We start from the raw sequence: 19,235 nt of genomic DNA, 5'->3' as shown, positions 1-19,235 counted from the left end.
AGATTTCCCACGCGATCATTATATATCTATGTGAATAGAATTGGGTAGATAGAAACAACTTACATATGACTTTGATGATAATGGTTTTAAAGATAGACCAAAGATCAAAATATCCAGTATATTGTTAGTTTATGGAATCGTAGCATCGAAGATCAAACGTGCACAAATAAATTTTATTGGAGCTCTGCGTTTATTCGTCGGGTTACTATATGAGCAGTTGAACCCATAATGATCACATCAAATGATTTAACGTTCGCCTGCGACAACGGTGGAAGGTGTCTATAACATATAGGTGGTTTTCCGCCCTGCCAGGATACTAGTCGTACGGCCCATCATTCCGAGGGACAACACTCGCATTCAAAAGCTCTGTCGCCTGGTTAACAGATTTGACAGCGATCAAGGGAGATGGACTTGGACCAAAGTCGGTCACAGTCAATTCAATGGAATTGGAGTGAGAACACCGACCGTACAGGCTTCAGTCAAAGCTCTGAACACGATGCAGGATATCTGAACACCGTGTACAACATATCGTTTTATATCGGGTACACATTGATTGCACTAGGCATTCCTGGGAACCTTTTTACAATCCTGGTGGCGACCATGCGCCATAACAGGAAACACACAACCAGTATCTTCATGGTCAGCTTGGCTGTTCCGGATGCCTGCATTCTTCTTCAAGGGGCTATAGAAGGACAGATGTATGGAAATGAAGAGGCAAGCGTGTGGCCTTCGAGGGAACTGGAATTTAAGTGAGTACAGTTCAAGACAAAGGCCAAGCAGAGCTGTTTCACTTCAATTCGGTTCAAGACGTTTGGTCAGTCCTTTGAGTTTGATTCTCTAAAAGAGGTTTAAGAAGTTTGTTGGCCTAACTGTACATCTGTATATTGTGCATGTGCTACAGTCATGTCAACTGAGTAATAAGGGGGACTGTAGATGGAGATGGTGACAGCTACTATCAATAACCCCCCCCCCCCCCCTTTGATTTCTTTCAGGTTTGGTTACTTTATCACCAATACGGGTGCTATGTCATCCGGCTTGATCCTGGCCTTCATGTCGGTGGATCGCTTCATAGCTATACGCTTTCCGATGGCCGCCAAGAGGATATGTACACCGGCCAAAGCTAAAGTTACTATAGTCACTACAGCAGTTATAGTTATTACTTTAAATGTTTCTACCTTCTTCGTTCACACTTACACAAAGGATGAGGCGTCAGGTAAGGCACGAAGAACGCAGCAAATCACGACAAGGCATATCTTTAGTTTCCTGGAATCTATTCATCTTTTCTAAAGCAAACTTGACTTCCTGTTGAATTGGCTAATCAGTAGCCTCATTCTGCATCACAGGTTCATCCTGAGAATTGAACCAATCAAAAGAGAGTATTTCCAGAGCCCATGCAATCGAGGGTGGGATTTTATAGTGACGAGAGTATTCCCTTAAATTGGCTGCATGGGAGTTGAAGTTGGGATGTTTGGCGTGGGCAAGTTTTAAAATATTTGGCAATATTTTGAGATGTAATAGTTTTATCATGTTTTAGGTCTCGAGAGAATTTTTCTATCTGTCCCAGGACATCCGGAATATGAACTTCTGTTCAGCAACTTCCAGATGATATTCGGCAGTGTCCTTCCGTCCATGATAATCATGGGAAGCAACCTCGGTATCATCGTGACCGTCCGCCGGGCGTCAAGGAAACGAGCTGTGATGTCTGGGCAGGATGGACAGGTCAAGGACAGCCAGTTGACGCGGATGCTGATTGTAGTAAGCGTTGCCTATCTAATCACACAAGCACCATATGGTCTTTTCTTTGTCATCTTCGAGATACCAGGAGTGGCCGATATGTACGATTTCAGTGAATCGTACTGGAATTTGTTATTTAATATCTTAGACAGCTATCTGTACGACTTTTGGTTGTGTAATTTTGTTATCAATTTTTATCTTTATTGTCTCGCTGGAGGAAAGCGATACAGAGATGACACCATGAAAATCGTACGAAAGATATTTTGTTGTTGTGTGGTACATCAGTGATTCTTTCACGTCGAGTGAGTGAGTGAGGTAGTGAAAATGAGACAGCGAGCGAGAGAGCGACTAACCATGCTGACTGACTGACTGACTGACCGACCGACCGACCGACCGACTGATGATATCTTTTGCTGTCAATTTGCCCAACTTTTGAATTCACATTTAAGGGATAGGGCGTTATTAGCCTACATTATCATCCACACTTTATTAAATTCCTCTCACCATAACTCAACAGTGATGCAGTCTGACTCAATCTGAGGATTCTTGCCTTGGTCAAAATAGCTTGAATCTTCGAATAAGTCGGATTCCGTTGTCAAAGTCAACACACGAGGAGCTTTTGTAAAACTGTTTTTAACACTTTTGCTCCCAGTGGATATTTTCTTGCTGTTGATAATAGAATTCGTTGTTTTATGATATCATTTTGAACTCCAAGGGCGTCTGTTCGGTCAGTCCATCAGCAATGCAACATCTTCCTCATAAAAGAAGATTTCCCACGCGATCATTATATATCTATGTGAATAGAATTGGGTAGATAGAAACAACTTACATATGACTTTGATGATAATGGTTTTAAAGATAGACCAAAGATCAAAATATCCAGTATATTGTTAGTTTATGGAATCGTAGCATCGAAGATCAAACGTCCGCAAATAAATTTTATTGAAGCTCTGCGTTTATTCGTTGGGTTACTATAATATTGAGCAGTTGAACCCATAATGATCACATCAAATGATTTAACGTTCGCCTGCGAGAACGGTGAAAGGTGTCTATAACATATAGGTGGTTTACCGCCCTGCCAGGATACCAGTCGTACGGCCCATCATTCCGAGGGACAACACTCGCATTCAAAAGCTCTGTCGCCTGGTTAACAGATTTGACAGCGATCAAGGGAGATGGACTTGGACCAAAGTCGGTCACAGTCAATTCAGTGGAATTGGAGTGAGAACACCGACCGTACAGGCTTCAGTCAAAGCTCTGAACACGATGCAGGATATCTGAACACCGTGTACAACATATCGTTTTATATCGGGTACACATTGATTGCACTAGGCATTCCTGGGAACCTTTTGACAATCCTGGTGGCGACTATGAGCCATAACAGGAAACACACAACCAGTATCTACATGGTCGGCTTGGCTGTTCCGGATGCCTGCATTCTTCTTCAAGGGGCTATAGAAGGACCGATGTGGAGAAATGAAGAGGCAAGCGTTTGGCCTTCGAGGGAACTGGAATTCAAGTAAGCACAGTTCAAGACAAAGGCCAAGCAGAGCTGTTTCACTTCAATTCGGTTCAAGAAGTTTGGTCAGTCCTTTGAGTTTGATTCTCTAAAAGATGTTTAAGAAGTGTGTTGGCCTAACTGTACATCTGTATATTGTGCATGTGCTACAGTCATGTCAACGGAGTAATAAGGGGGACTGTAGATGGAGATGGCGGCAGCTACTATCAATAACCCCCCCCCCCTTTGATTTCTTTCAGGTTTGTTTACTTTGTCACCAATACGGGTGCTATGTCATCCGGCTTGATCCTGGCCTTCATGTCGGTGGATCGCTTCATAGCTATACGCTTTCCGATGGCCGCCAAGAGGATATGTACACCGGCCAAAGCTAAAGTTACTATAGTCACTACAGCAGTTATAGTTATTGCTTTAAATGTTTCTACCTTCTTCGTTCACACTTACATAAAGGATGAGGCGTCAGGTAAGGCACGAAGAACGCAGCAAATCACGACAAGGCATATCTTTAGTTTCCTGGAATCTATTCATCTTTTCTATACAAGCAAACTTGACTTCCTTTTGAATTGGCTAATCAGTAGCCTCATCCTGCCTCACAGGTTCATCCTGAGAATTGAACCAATCACAAGAGAGTATTTCTAGAGCCCATGCCATCGAGGGTGGGATTTTATAGTGACGAGAGTATTCCCTTAAATTGGCTGCATGGGAGTTGAAGTTGGGATGTTTGGCGTGGGCAAGTTTTAAAATATTGGGCAATATTTTGAGATGTAATAATTTTATCATGTTTTAGGTCTCGAGAGCATTTTTCTGTCTGTCCCAGGACATCCGGAATATGAACTTCTGTTCAGCAACTTCCAGATGATATTCGGCAGTCTCCTTCCGTCCATGATTATCATGGGAAGCAACCTCGGTATCATCGTGACCGTCCGCCGGGCGTCAAGGAAACGAGCTGTAATGTCTGGGCAGGATGGACAGGACAAGGACAGCCAGTTGACGCGGATGCTGATTGTAGTAAGCGTCGCCTATCTAATCACACAAGCACCATATGGTCTTTTCTTTGTCATCTTCGAGATACCAGGAGTGGCCGATATGTACGATTTCAGTGAATCGTACTGGAATTTGTTATTTAATATCTTAGACAGCTTTCTGTACGACTTTTGGTTGTGTAATTTTGTTATCAATTTTTATCTTTATTGTCTCGCTGGAGGAAAGCGATACAGAGATGACACCATGAAAATCGTACGAAAGATATTTTGTTGTTGTGTGGTACATCAGTGATTCTTTCACGTCGAGTGAGTGAGTGAGGTAGTGAAAATGATACAGCGAGCGAGAGAGCGACTAACCATGCTGACTGACTGACTGACTGACCGACCGACCGACAGACCGACTGATGATATCTTTTGCTGTCAATTTGCCCAACTTTTGAATTCACATTTAAGGGATAGGGCGTTATCAGCCTACATTATCATCCACACTTTATTAAATTCCTCTCACCATAACTCAACACTGATGCAGTCTGACTCAATCTGAGGATTCTTGCCTTGGTCAAAATAGCTTGAATCTTCGAATAAGTCGGATTCCGTTGTCAAAGTAAACACACGAGGAGCTTTTGTAAAACTGTTTTTAACACTTTTGCTCCTAGTGGATATTGTCTTGCTGTTGATAATAGAATTCGTTGTTTTATGATATCATTTTGAACGCCAAGGTAAATCCAAGAACAGTACTCAAAGCCTCCCCAAAACCTTGACAGCTAGCTGATCCTACACTGCGCACGTTTCAATGAGCGTTTCTTTCCACAAGGCCCCATAGTCTTCAGCCAGTTCCTTTGAAACAATCAGTTTGCTGTAAGTCAGGGTGAACTGCATGCGACCTTGGAGGGTACAGAAGTTGTAGGTAAAGGGCGTTTGTCCGGTCAGTCCATCAGCAATGATATTGTGAGTACGCACAACCGTAACCGAAGGATCCTCGCGACCAAGAGCGTTCCCCTTGAAGTTCCCGATATTTGAGCCCCAAAATACATGTGTCCTGATCAGCGGGTTATCCTCGAAGAAGGCCTCTGGATCGCCGCCGACTGCCTGATAGTAAGAATCGAACTGTCTCTGGTATTTGAAATGTTCCCCTTTTCTGATTTTAGCGTGACTCTGAAGGTGAAGAGACTTCGCGAATGCCCAAAAAGCATCGTTGTTGTCTGCGGAGTTGGCGGTCGCCCAGTCACCGACATCTGCTTGGATGTAGCAGCATGAGGTTATGGGAGCAGCTTGGTCTGGAGCGAAGCAAGGCGTGGCAAATTTCCTCAAGTCGACGATGAAGCATGGTTTCAGACTCAGGGTATCTGACGTCTGAACTCCAATCTGCCTGAAGAACTTGTACGTGGCGACTGCGAACGTTGCAATGCAAAACCCGTTCACCTTGACGTCGCGTGCTCTTCCTTCTCTCACGAGTGCTGCCGTCTGCTCCTCACTCAATTCAAAACAAACCAAACCAGTGAGCGGTTCCGGGTTAATCGGTGGGTGAAGCTGCTGTAATCGAATCACCATTGGATGGCATACTTTATCCGTACTCTTCCACAGCGAAGAGAGTTTGGCCACGAGTTTGTCCCAATAAGTGATCCTGGAGTACGCGTTGACCTCTTCTCTTGGCGGAAGTATTGGCAGAGCTTCTCCCAGTGGAGACTCGAGTTCCCCACACACTGCCTCCTCCAGGTAATCTAAAAGATACCTCATAACTCCGAAACGGATGGAAGTCCCGTCGAATAGACAATGGTGAAATGCAAAGATGAATGAATAGTAATAGGTAACTGAGCCACTCTCTAACTGTTGGTCGGACTTGAGTAACTTGGCTCTCCATAATGACTCTTCCACATTGAATCGTTCCTCCTGCTCTCTCTCCATAATCACCTGCCAATCTCTACCTCGCAACTCAAGGATCGCAAATGGGATTTTCACTTCTGGCGCAACCTCGACGAAGAAAGCCTCGCCATCTACCATCCTAACAACCGTCCTCATCGCCGATTGTTTCCGCTGAAGTTTTCTAAACGCTTCTCTCATTTGAGTATCGGTGATCTCCTTCTTAGAACTGACCATGGTATAGTTCATCATCGTTCCATAGCCATACAGACATTCCCCGGTAAGGAAATAGTTCTCATATACGCCGAGCTTACGAAGGACCACCAGAGAATGTGAAGAATTCATTTTCCAGCGTTGTGTATCATCGATTTTAGGTCAACGGTTTGAGCACTAAAAAGTGGTGTCTGGTTTCGAAAGTTCTCTGGAATGACTAATAGTCTCGCCACAAATACTTACTGCTTTGAGTATGAATCAGCTACAAACGATGCGAATGTTTCATGGCAAATCATAAAATACGGCTGTCGACGACGAATCTGACAACCCTGAGGTCAAAGGATGTATTTCAAATACACGCCGAAGGGATGGGGTCCTTCCCGTCATCTGTTCCGTAAGCAGACGAAGAATCACGCGTGGTTTCTATGTTCTTGATAGTGAATAACTCACTATCTTGCTATTAGCAGATGTTTCTATTAGTCTTGGGGCACAATCTCCTCAAACAAGATATTTATCCAAGAGCTGTTTGTGCCGATCCCAGTCGTCAATACGGCCCGAAGATACAAATCAATCACCAGTGGCAGCTGCTTTGACATTACCCGTCTTCCGTTGACAAGACCCCGCCATTTCAAGACAAGCATCAGTGCTAGTTCTGGGCGATGGCGTCTTGAGGACAACCAATCTTCAAGACAAGCATCAGTGCTAGCTCTGGGCGATGGTGTCTTGAGGACAACCAATCGTGAAGACAAGCATCAGTGCTAGCTCTGGGCGATGGTGTCTTGAGGACAACCAATCGTGAAGACAAGCATCAGTGCTAGCTCTGGGCGATGGTGTCTTGAGGACAACCAATCGTGAAGACAAGCATCAGTGCTAGTTCTGGGCGATGGTGTCTTGAGGACAACCAATCGTGAAGACAAGCATCAGTGCTAGCTCTGGGCGATGGTGTCTTGAGGACAACCAATCGTGAAGACAAGCATCAGTGCTAGTTCTGGGCGATGGCGTCTTGAGGACAACCAATCTTCAAGACAAGCATCAGTGCTAGCTCTGGGCGATGGTGTCTTGAGGACAACCAATCGTGAAGATAAGCATCAGTGCTAGCTCTGGGCGATGGTGTCTTGAGGACAACCAATCGTGAAGACAAGCATCAGTGCTAGCTCTGGGCGATGGTGTCTTGAGGACAACCCATCTTGAAGACAAGCATCAGTGCTAGCTCTGGGCGATGGTGTCTTGAGGACAACCAATCGTGAAGACAAGCATCAGTGCTAGCTCTGGGCGGTGGTGTATTGGGGACAACCAATCGTGAAGACAAGCATCAGTCCTAGCTCCTGGCGGTGGTGTATTGGGGGAGCAACCCATCTTGAAGACCGTTCAGTTCGCGAGTCTAATGGGGGAACAATCCATCTTGGAGACAGACCAGATCTGGGCGATAGTATTTTGGAGGAACAACCAATCTTGATGACAGATTGGTGCCAGCTCTGTCTGTTCGAGGAATAAGAACCCATCTTGAAGACAGATTAGAGTATTTGCCAATGACAGGTGGAATCTGCAGCGAGACTAAACCGTTGTGGTTTTACTTGCTGTAAACTCGTTTAGGAGCCATCACGACCCCAATGAGACGGTGATATTGGTCATGATACAGTATGCCTGATGATCATGGTCCTCGGGTTGTCAGTTGTCAGACTGTGTTCCGAGGGTCAGTCACAAGCAGGAACTCTTCACAGTCAAGAGATTGAGATCATCTTAGACATCTTAGACATAGACCGTCCACCACGAGTTCAGACTGATTCTATGGAACAATACATTGATGAAGACAATGCAACAGACAACAAGTCTCAATCTGAAAGAGACAGTATGAGTATCAAACAAAGTCACAACCAGCCAGCACTTGTCCTCTTCTCTTGGAGTAGCAATCAACTAGTCACAATCTGAAAGAGACAGTATGAGTATCAAACAAAGTCACAACCAGCCAGCACTTGTCCTCTTCTCTTGGAGTAGCAATCAACCAGTCAGTCTGATGATGGTTTTAAAGGGGTCCTTAAGGCAAGAGCCTGGAGCGAACCTGTAGTGTTCTAGCAGGTGAATAGCATGCACAGTCATAAGCCTGGGTAGTGAAAAGTTTCCATGTACTGTGAGAAAGGAGACACCCCTATCGATGCCCTAATGTAACCTCATCTGGCTCCTGCTTCTAGTCTTCTTCATGCGAGGACTAAAACTGAATGTAAACAGAGTTTTTAAATGAAATGGTCAAACCAGTTTTTACAGAGATTCTGTTTAATGGAATACAAAAGCTACATGAATTCTCAATTATGCAATGACTGACTTTTACATCTACAGATACTGTCGGCTTGGCTGCCTCATATCCTTCCCAAGTGTCATTACTATGATGTAGACAACGAAATGCAATGTTTGAGGGGATAACCAACCATGATTAGATAAGAGGAAGAGACTGATGAGCTGTCCGAGCAACATGGCATTAAAGACAAACTGTACCAAACTGCTGCAGTCTTCTAGATGTGATCAGTCTTCTAGATGTGATCAGTCTTCTAGATGTGATCAGTCTTCTAGATGTGATCAGTCATCTAGATGTGATCAGTCATCTAGATGTGATCAGTCATCTAGATGTGATCAGTCTTCTAGATGTGATCAGTCTTCTAGATGTGATCAGTCTTCTAGATGTGATCAGTCTTCTAGATGTGATCAGTCTTCTAGATGTGATCAGTCTTCTAGATGTGATCAGTCTTCTAGATGTGATCAGTCTTCTAGATGTGATCAGTCTTCTAGATGTGATCAGTCTTCTAGATGTGATCAGTCTTCTAGATGTGATCAGTCTTCTAGATGTGATCAGTCTTCTAGATGTGATCAGTCATCTGGATGTGATCAGTCAGAATATTCTGATTCTATTAACAGCAATGATCAGTCACAATACCCTGAGACATTAATCATAATTCAAATTAAACCATTGCCTCATGAACGAAAGACCAACAGGCCGAGAAAACTAAATGTACGCAAACCTTTGTCTTTCTGTCAATCAACAATGACTGACACAGAGAAAACCTATGGCTCAATCATCCTTGCCTTGCATGGTCAACTAAAGATGTGACTCCACTATTACTATCAGTGCTTGTAGCAGCTTCACCCCTGTAGATGATATTGCACTATGCACACAAATTCCATGTCAGTCTCTTGCTTGGAACCGGAAATCAAATACACCGCAAACCTGCCGTGGTAAAATAGCTTCCACAGCAGACCAGCTAAAGAGGCTATCTCACATTGGCATTTTTCTTCACATGAAGACAAAGAGTTTCCCGCTTGCGTTCCCTCCAACGAGAATATTCCGACTAGGATGGAGAGCGTTGATCGAAGAAACAGATGCCAAGTTTTCTGGATCCTGGAATGTTTTCACAACCTCACATTTGTCGTTGTAGATGTCAATCTGCAAAATGAAATTGAAGTCAGAGAGAATGAGAAATCCAGCCCTGAAGTCTCCATCGTCACGAAAGAGAAATGTGGACTGCCCTAAAGCAAGCAGTAGTGGTGATTAGACGTCGTGGACTGCCCTAAAGCAAGCAGTACTGGTGATTAGACGTCGAGAATGCTGAGTGAACCAAGGTGTTGCTGATTATCCATTGGTAGAGTCCAGCACATGACGCGATCCACAGTGCTCTCCAACTCTGAGGGCCAAATCAATTTACGGACTAAATACACCCAAGAAAATACGAGAATTCTCAATATCCCTGATTGAATAAGCGAGCCTACCTGTCTTGGCCTGGCCATGCTGCCAACCACAAACAGATCATCCCTCATTGGATGCCATTCAGCTCGGAAAGGTGTCAGCCAGCGACCAGTATGGTTATCATGTCTGAAACGAATACAGGCAGATATAAGATCACTGAGTGATTTAAACGAACATTGGTGACATCTCTCTACTCACATGTCAATGGCCAAATGTTCACCAGACGTGAGGCTGATGTTAGACAACTTCATAACAACAGAGATGGTTAAGGCCCTCCGCCTGCCCAGCCCAACATCAAGAACACTAAATAGTACTTAATTACTGTTCACTTGGGATCGATAGGCAATACTGGATTCAAAATCTGTCAAGGTCAAATATGCTTCGAAATTCAACCGGATTTCTAAAGAAACTCGACTGCTTCTGTATCCTGAATGGTTGATCTTCTTACCTGATTGAACCCCGCAACTTGACTTCCTCCATATTACTTGTATCAGCGACTCTGAAAGAATAGGGACACTTGGTTATGTAACAATATGCTAGTCCGACAATACTAATTCAACTTATTATTTTTTTAAATGGCCTCATGGGTGGTCCACTTATTCGTTACGAGTATGCTCAGACAGTATCAGAGTCTTTCAGCTGCTGGATAAGAAGCACTAAGAGGGTTAGGATGTGTGTGTGCAGCAGCCTTGCTAGAGCTTGTTCTCAACATCGCTGCCAATCCCCTTCAATTTTAGTCACCTCTCCAGAAATAGCGCTCATTTCACGCTATAGCGACCCTGATGCTGCTTAAACCACGGCAGTTGATAATAAGGTTATAAGAGGCCAGTAACATGAATGCATCCATACCTCAATCTATCATCCAATGAGGTTATGAGAAGAGATTGGCCAGTCACTGGCGAGAAATGCGCTGAGGACACTGCCCTGCCACATGGGAACGTCAACAGTGGCTTTGGATTCTTGTTTTTGATGTTTCTCGTGTCCCATAAGTACGCGTTACCATTCCTTGAAGATGTGCAGATATAACAACTCTTCATTGGGTGGACACTGACACACTTTATAGGTGAGTCTTGTACGTCATAGGATATGCTTGCTCTGAAACAACAATGGAAAAATAGCAAGAGTTCGAAATATGACAAAGATCTGTTTAGGAAAATAAGATTGTAGGCATTCTTGCGATCTTAGATGTTGCCCTGTCTTTAACACACCTTACTACTACTGAGTGTGAGTAAAGTTGACAGTAAACTGTCATTTCCTTCTCGGCACAGACAGTAAACCTTCCAGCGGGTGATAGTATAGTTCGTCCCCAGTTCATAGTATCCCTACTTGACTCACCCTGGCAGTGTCCTTGTGTCCTGAATCACTAGACTACCATCCTCAATGCCAACAGCCAAAGAGTGGCGATCAACAAAATCAAATGCCAAACAGCGCTCCTCGTATTCATCTGATGTGCGAAACACCTAGAACACCAATGAAGAGTAAGGCATAAAGCTGGCACTAGCAGCAACACTGGTGTTTTCAGTCCCAAAGCTTCTATTGCAAATGAAATTTACTGAAGAAAGTAACGCTTAGTTGAGGTTACACTCGCAAGCAATGATTTGAAATACCACGAGAAATTAGAAGATGGCTTTATCGATGGACTGAGGATTCACCTGTCATTATTCCACAGAAAATGGTCAGGAGCATCCAAACAGGTAAAGCGCAGTCCTGAATGAACTGAATGAATGATTTTCAACACACAGCTCCTACCCAAGTTGACCTGTGACCTCAGAATACCTCAGCACGTCCATATGGAGACCAAATCATTTCAGTCCAGGGCGAGGATATTAAAAACTAACTTTTTTCCACAATAGATTGACAAACATACCTCATTAAAGACTCCATTTTCAATATGACAACATCTGACTGTGCCGTCGTAGCTACTTGAGAACACCCTCTGTGGATCATTGATGCCAAATTTGAGACAGGTAACGGGACGACTGTGGGGCTCATAAATACAAACACCATTGTTTTTCTCATCCGTCGATTCCTGTGAAGATGATGAGCAAATTAGACTGCAATAAGTATTTTTAGATTGGACTCTAAACATTGAATGGCAAATGGCCAAAACAATTGTCTCATTCAACAACAGGCGATCATAGTTTTATTGCAGAAGGACTGAGGCAACCAATTCCTTCCTCGGTTATGACTTGCATTGATCTTGCAGAAAGATCTGAAAATGTTCCGTTGAATCAACTTACCACATCCCAGAATCCAATCTGGCCCCCCTTATCACCTGCCACAGCGAGAACCTTGGTCTGACTGGGATGGATGGCAACTGAGAAGATCCTCGAGGAGACGACCTTGGTCACTTGTTTCTCATTGATCTTCATCTTCTTCATGGACTTAACAATGCTGAAGGCAGAAGAATGAGACGATATCCACCAATACTTTATTCCCAAATGCCTTGCGAGCTGATTGAGTTGGTTTGTGTCTAACTGAACATCTGGGTGTAATACCCCCGATACAAGAAAGTGAAGTCATCAATCAATGAATTCGGACCTTTTCATCAGAAGTAACTTCAATCAATGCATAGTGTACGAGAGCCCTAGAAATGCTTTCTATTCCAGCCACAAGATAGGCATGGTGTTTTCCTATTCGAAGCACATGGATATACCTGTCATAACACGTTGAGGTGGATACACATGGATATACCTGTCATAACAAGTTGAGATGGATACACATGGATATACCTGTCATAACACGTTGAGGTGGATACACATGGATATACCTGTCATAACACGTTGAGGTGGATACACATGGATATACCTGTCATAACACGTTGAGATGGATACACATGGATATACCTGTCATAACACGTTGAGGTGGATACACATGGATATACCTGTCATAACACGTTGAGGTGGATACACATGGATATACCTGTCATAACACGTTGAGATGGATACACATGGATATACCTGTCATAACACGTTGAGATGCATACACATGGATATACCTGTCATAACACGTTGAGATGGATACACATGGATATACCTGTCATAACACATTGAGATGGATACACATGGATATACCTGTCATAACACGTTGAGATGGATACACATGGATATACCTGTCATAACTCGTTGAGGTGGATATACTTTTTGCCGAGCTGTCTGATCGTGCAATTGTCTGCATGTGTGAGAGATAGGCGGCGCCATTGTCCTCTGAATCAAACTTCAGGGCATCTGACATGGTTATCAGTCCCGACGGCTTCCGTGGCTGAAACTGTCAAGGTCAAAGGTCAAATCCTGGCATTTTTTGTTGAAGTAAGATTGAAAACAAGAGAAGAGTATGAGAGCGTCAGAAACCGTCATACCAAAAGTGGCTATATTATTGTATAAGTGATCGGTCATACTTGAAATAGATGACAATTCAGTCAATTGTGCATTTCTTTTTTACTCACATGGTAATTTCCATAAGTAGGTTCTGGTTTAGAGGGTAGCTGGATGCCTTCAGGGGCTTTGTTTGCTATCCGCAGACTGACACGACATGGTATTAATTCTGGTCTGAAAGAATGTAGCAGTTAAACATGGACTAGGCAGTGTACTGGTCTGAAAGAATGTAGCAGTTAAACATAGACTAGGCAGTGTACTGGTCTGAAAGAATGTAGCAGTTAAACATGGACTAGGCAGTGTACTGGTCTGAAAGAATGTAGCAGTTAAACATAGACTAGGCAGTGTACTGGTCTGAGAGAATGAAGCAGTTAAACATGGACTAGGCAGTGTACTGGTCTGAGAGAATGAAGCAGTTAAACATGGACTAGGCAGTGTACTGGTCTGAAAGAATGTAGCAGTTAAACATGGACTAGGCAGTGTACTGGTCTGAGAGAATGTAGCAGTTAAACATGGACTAGGCAGTGTACTGGTCTGAGAGAATGAAGCAGTTAAACATGGACTAGGCAGTGTACTGGTCTGAGAGAATGAAGCAGTTAAACATGGACTAGGCAGTGTACTGGTCTGAGAGAATGAAGCAGTTAAACATGGACTAGGCAGTGTACTGGTCTGAAAGAATGTAGCAGTTAAACATGGACTAGGCAGTGTACTGGTCTGAGAGAATGTAGCAGTTAAACATGGACTAGGCAGTGTACTGGTCTGAAAGAATGTAGCAGTTAAACATGGACTAGGCAGTGTACTGGTCTGAGAGAATGTAGCAGTTAAACATGGACTAGGCAGTGTATATGACAATATATGCACGGACTGAACTTGGGTCCCTCTCGAAATGGAATGCTTTTGGCACAAGGCGACTTTAAAATACCAGACTTCAACACCCACTCAGTGCGCAAATATTAGGTCTTTCATACTTTTTTGGTAACCAGAGATTAGTTTCAATGAGACTGACCAAGTTCACCCCCCAAAACCAGTCGCCTTCAGAACATAACAACAATAATGGACTCTCAGAGAGCGCTGACAGGGTTTAGTAGGACACTCACTTCTTTTTCTTTGTAAATATTCCGGTTGATTTCTTTTTCTTGGTGGACAAGGTTTGAAGCTCTTCTTTTGCCTGTGAATATGAAAGATACTAATAGTGGTACAACAGCTCATGGTTCAGGACTTAGTATGACTGGACAAGCCAAAAAGGTTAGCCAACACCAGCATGCCAATGTCCTTAAACATTTCAAGCCTGCCTCTCAAAAATAGTCTTTTATCAGATTTTTGGCCAGTTATTTTCACAAGGTTAACTCAACACTGACAATACCTTCAAAGGTCTGTATGAACCCTCTTCATAAGCTCTGCAATGTAAAAGGCTCAAATGTCTATTCCTTTAATGCTAAAATAGTGTGCAAGTTTCAAGTGACTGCCTACATGTGGCCAACGCCTCCATTACCTGAAAAATTCCAAGTTCTAACAGAAACGTTTTGTTGTCTTGAATATTCTGAAGTCTTTTCTTTTCATACGCAGATACATCTTCAGACTGAAACACGATAATTGATACATAAGTGGGTTCCTGTATAAAGTTATGTTACAAATTGGAGAGCCATTGAGAAATAGATCAGTAAGAGGGGTCTTTGACATCGCAAGGCTGCTCTTCAAACCCCTTAACACGGGAAGACTCAAATCAAGGCAACTTGTTTGTTCTTTTCATCTTTCATTCTTTCTTTAGCAACTTGTATTTATCAATAAAAACAAAGTTACTGATTAACTTTCCGTAATTTTGACATACAAACTGTCTTGTTGATAGTGTTATATCAAAGGGCACTACAGCAATGCAGTATAAGGCAGCCAGGTCAATTTGCCTTTTCTCAATTCGGAGGTGAAAATGGGGCAATAAGACTAAACTGGCAGGCAGTGCCTGTAATTGCCTTCATCACCTATGCTAGAGTCAATTAAGCCCTACAACTCTGACTCCCCCAATAAGACTGGACCAAGTGTAGACTGAACAGCGATTAGCAATCAGAAGCAATCAGAAGCACCAACTGAAGTAGTCCAAGTCTCTCAAATATACCTCATCCTCAATGTCGGAATGGACATTTTCTGATGGAGCTTCTTGTTTCCCAGGGCTAGCCTCCTCTTTAATCATCAGTAATTTTCCGTCAGATTTTTTTGCTAAGATCTTGTCCTCCTCGTCTTGTGGCAGATGAATCTTGGTGTCACCGGGATTATGGTCGTGCACCACACTTTCTTGAGTAACCTGCAAGAATTGAAACCAGATAAAGTATGGTTTTGTCCTGGATAAAGAAAAGATGAACATATTTATCAGTAGTCAGCAATCCCATAACATGGCCATGTCCATATCCTGAACCTCATCCTCCCAGGTTCAATCCCGGGGAGGATCCTGAACCTCATCCTCCCAGGTTCAATCCCGGGGAGGATCCTGAACCTCATCCTCCCAGGTTCAATCCCGGGGAGGATCCAGGATTTGTACTCTGGATGAACCGGCGTGGATTGAAAAATGAACTAAAATTCCTTGCCCTTCACAGTCCTTTGAATGAGACTTAGAGTGGCTAGCGTGGACTCCACCTCCTTGGCCGAAGTCTCGTAGCATTATAGTCAATGATGACTGTGTCCCAATATTAAATGGAAAAAGAAGAACTCGGGCCATGCATGCACTCGGGCTGATGGGCACTAACGACCAAGCTTCAGGAACGTGAGTGAGTTCTACTGAAAAAGATTTATCCTTGGCTGAGGTACTCGAATGTATTTACAGGGTATACTAAGGTAAATGAGGGGGTAATTTGGCCAAGTAGGGGTAATAGACCGTATGCGAAAATAAATTTCGGCCATTTTGAAAATACCGTTTCACAGGCAACGTAAGTTCACCGTGACATAAAAGTCATGTTTTCAATCAAATCATCACCAAAAGCATTCATAATATCATGAACATTGAAAGGTATGGACAACTTGAAGTAAATTGCTTGAATAAGCTTGTATATTTTTACTTTTATGCCATGGTAAACAAACGTTGCCTGTGAAAAGGGTCGTTTCAAAATGGCCGAAATTTATTTTCGCAGGGTGTGTTTTTGGCACAATTGGACTGGGACAAATTTCCCCTCATTAAGACATTTACACTACAATAAATTCACTACAACTGACAGTGTCACACTGTGTCAGTGTCACACTGTGTCAGTGTCACACTGTGTCAGTGTGTCACCGACACCGGGTTTAAAAATGTAGACAAACCTTAAGTCTCTTCGAACTCCTTGTAATAGTCGTTACTGGTGCGTTTCGTTTTACCATTTCGTCTTCCTGGTGATCCTTAGAGTTACACGTAGTAAATGGATCGAACATTTACAAGCCAAACGTGCATAGCTTCCTGGTTGTATATATAAGGAGAGTGGTTATTTCAACGACTGAGTCTGGGACACATGTGGTTACAGGCTGACCAGGTACAATCTGCAATAGCCCCCACTGAGTCAGGGACACATGTGGTTACAGGCTGACCAGGTACAATCTGCAATAGCCCCCACTGAGTCAGGGACACATGTGGTTACAGGCTGACCAGGTACAATCTGCAATAGCCCCCACTGAGTCAGGGACACATGTGGTTACAGGCTGACCAGGTACAATCTGCAATAGCCCCCACTGAGTCAGGGACACATGTGGTTACAGGCTGACCAGGTACAATCTGCAATAGCCATTAAAATGAAGATTAAAATAGCCACGTGGCTGTATAATGAGATAAACTGTCAGGCGGGTAATTTTGAAAATGATTTTAAAATGTTTGTTCGCAGGACTATTTTAAAAGTATAGTGGTAAATTTGAATAAGACAGAAAGTCAAGTCTGTGTTTCCAATGAGTGCAGCGACACCTTCATGTGTGTTAGGCCTATTCAGTACTGGTATTCATTTCGTTGATCTCTTACATAACCCAACACCTACAAACGTAGCCATTTTTTCCACCAAGAGGAGGGGGGGTCATTGTCTAAAAGAGGGAATGCCATCAATTTCTTGGGAGATGGTGGACACTCTACCTGGTGGGCTGGTCACTTTTCACTAAAAGATTGGAGAAACAAGTCGCCACATTTCCGTTGGCGTCATATGCAATTTGAATTGCAGCAGACGTCGCGGTTTAACATAAGTTGTGTACCGGTGCTACCGAATACGCTGCATGACACAAGGGCCTTAACATCACAGTAGAAAAGAATCATATTGAATTTGGCTAAATCACAGGGCTCAGCCAGGCCTCTGAATCTGATATCATGATGGGGGGCGGGCGAGGGGGTTGGTCCAGCAGCGGCTGGCAGCGGACATTTGTCTTCATGACTCTTGCTTAGCGCTGCTACAGCTTAAAGTGCTGTGGTACAGTCTAGAAGCAGTGTCATCATTGGCGAAATGGACCAAAGTTTGTGAGGGGCTGAGTTTCGTCCAAAAATAGATCTGTTTACACACTACGGCAATGGCGTATTGCAGGTACACGTCAACGGGTCATTGATTGTCGGACGTCAGTTCGCCAAGAAAACCAAAGGAATCGAAGGATTCATTGAACTCATCAACACATCATTAGTTTTCAGTGAAGTGCAACTGTATTCCTAGGTAAATCACTTTGGTATATAGAGAGTAAGATTACAATTAACTCACGTTAAAGTTTGAGTTACGGGGAGGTAGCGTTGTCAGTACGTTGGTTTAGGGGCGCAATAACCTAGCTTATAGCGAGCAATTAGTACACTAAGATTTCAGTGATTAACATAATAGTTGCAAGTATTTGGCATTTTAGACTCATAATTCGTGCTATAATAACTACGTTGTAAACATAATGCTCAAAATTGATTCATGAAAAAGTTGTTAGGGCAATATCAAGCAAGCAGTAATGGAAAAAAGTGTAATTCCATTAACTGAATATTGTTTTTAGACACTATAACATTTTAGGCCTACTTTTCCGTAAACCACGAGAACAATGTATGTGAAAAAAACAACACATATAAGTGAGGCGCCGAGTATACAGTAATTGTAAGGTAAAGAAAAGCTCGGTCTCTAAAGTCTGGAGGTCCGGAGTCCGTAAATGTGACGGTCACGAGAGTGATTTGTTCTTACGGATAGATCGAGAGGGCGGTTTGGGGTTCCGCCGACGGTGCTCGCATGCATTAGTCGTATCCCCGAAACCTTTACAACGCGAACAAAGCTCGTGGCATCCATGACGGTATAGGAATTGACGGTGAGGTAACAAAAAAACTCGTGGCATATCGGATGCGCATCCGATGACGGTAAAGAAATTGACGGTAAAGGATCTCGTGGCATATCGGATGCGCATCCGAAGACGGTAAGGGAATTGACGGTGAAGGATCTCGTGGCATATCGGATGCGCATCCGATGACGGTAAAGAAATTGACGGTAAAGGATCTCGTGGCATATCGGATGCGCATCCGAAGACGGTAAGGGAATTGACGGTGAAGGATCTCGTGGCGTATCGGATCCGAAGACGGTAAGGGAATTGACGGTGAAGGATCTCGTGGCATATCGGATGCGCATCCGAAGACGGTAAGGGAATTGGCGGTAAAGGATCTCGTGGCATATCGGATGCGCATCCGATGACGGTTTTATATACATATATATATATATTATATAAATTTTAGTTTTACACTATTATGTAAGTGCAAGCTCTAGTGAGCTCACACAACTGTTTGACAGTCCTGGCTCCTCCATCGTGCTGACAACATGATGAGAGAGATGAGACAGTCACAGCCATTGGCTGCTCTGCCAAGTTGTCAACATGGTGAAAGA

The 19,235-nt window shown here is 43.4% G+C and overlaps 2 protein-coding genes across 2 annotated transcripts; one reads left to right on the top strand and one right to left on the bottom strand.

Moving 5' to 3' along the window:
* The first annotated feature begins 1,023 nt into the window (after nucleotides 1-1,023).
* On the top strand, nucleotides 1,024-4,692 carry LOC135492468 (uncharacterized). The gene is made up of 5 exons (XM_064778970.1): nucleotides 1,024-1,213; nucleotides 1,565-1,755; nucleotides 3,701-3,713; nucleotides 4,038-4,258; nucleotides 4,687-4,692. The coding sequence occupies exons 1-5, from the start codon at nucleotides 1,024-1,026 to the stop codon at nucleotides 4,690-4,692; spliced, it is 621 nt and encodes a 206-aa protein (XP_064635040.1).
* A 3,879-nt stretch (nucleotides 4,693-8,571) lies between these two features.
* LOC135492401 (WD repeat-containing protein 76-like) lies at nucleotides 8,572-18,398 on the bottom strand. Its single transcript, XM_064778868.1, has 14 exons — nucleotides 18,096-18,398; nucleotides 16,699-16,831; nucleotides 15,524-15,709; nucleotides 14,906-14,992; nucleotides 14,511-14,581; nucleotides 13,485-13,587; nucleotides 13,152-13,306; nucleotides 12,280-12,433; nucleotides 11,907-12,068; nucleotides 11,375-11,499; nucleotides 10,889-11,134; nucleotides 10,488-10,538; nucleotides 10,063-10,165; nucleotides 8,572-9,739 (listed from the first exon to the last, which is right to left on the bottom strand). Exons 2-14 carry the CDS (start codon nucleotides 16,804-16,806, stop codon nucleotides 9,590-9,592), a joined length of 1,701 nt encoding a protein of 566 aa, XP_064634938.1. The 5' UTR covers nucleotides 16,807-16,831; nucleotides 18,096-18,398; the 3' UTR covers nucleotides 8,572-9,589.
* Nucleotides 18,399-19,235: the final 837 nt, after the last annotated feature.

This window comes from Lineus longissimus, chromosome 8 (assembly GCF_910592395.1).
Source record: "Lineus longissimus chromosome 8, tnLinLong1.2, whole genome shotgun sequence".
In the NCBI taxonomy this organism is placed as follows: Eukaryota; Metazoa; Nemertea; class Pilidiophora; order Heteronemertea; family Lineidae; genus Lineus; species Lineus longissimus.
The sequence above is the reverse complement of the archived record's forward strand: the minus strand, read 5'-3'. Positions and strand labels throughout refer to the sequence as shown.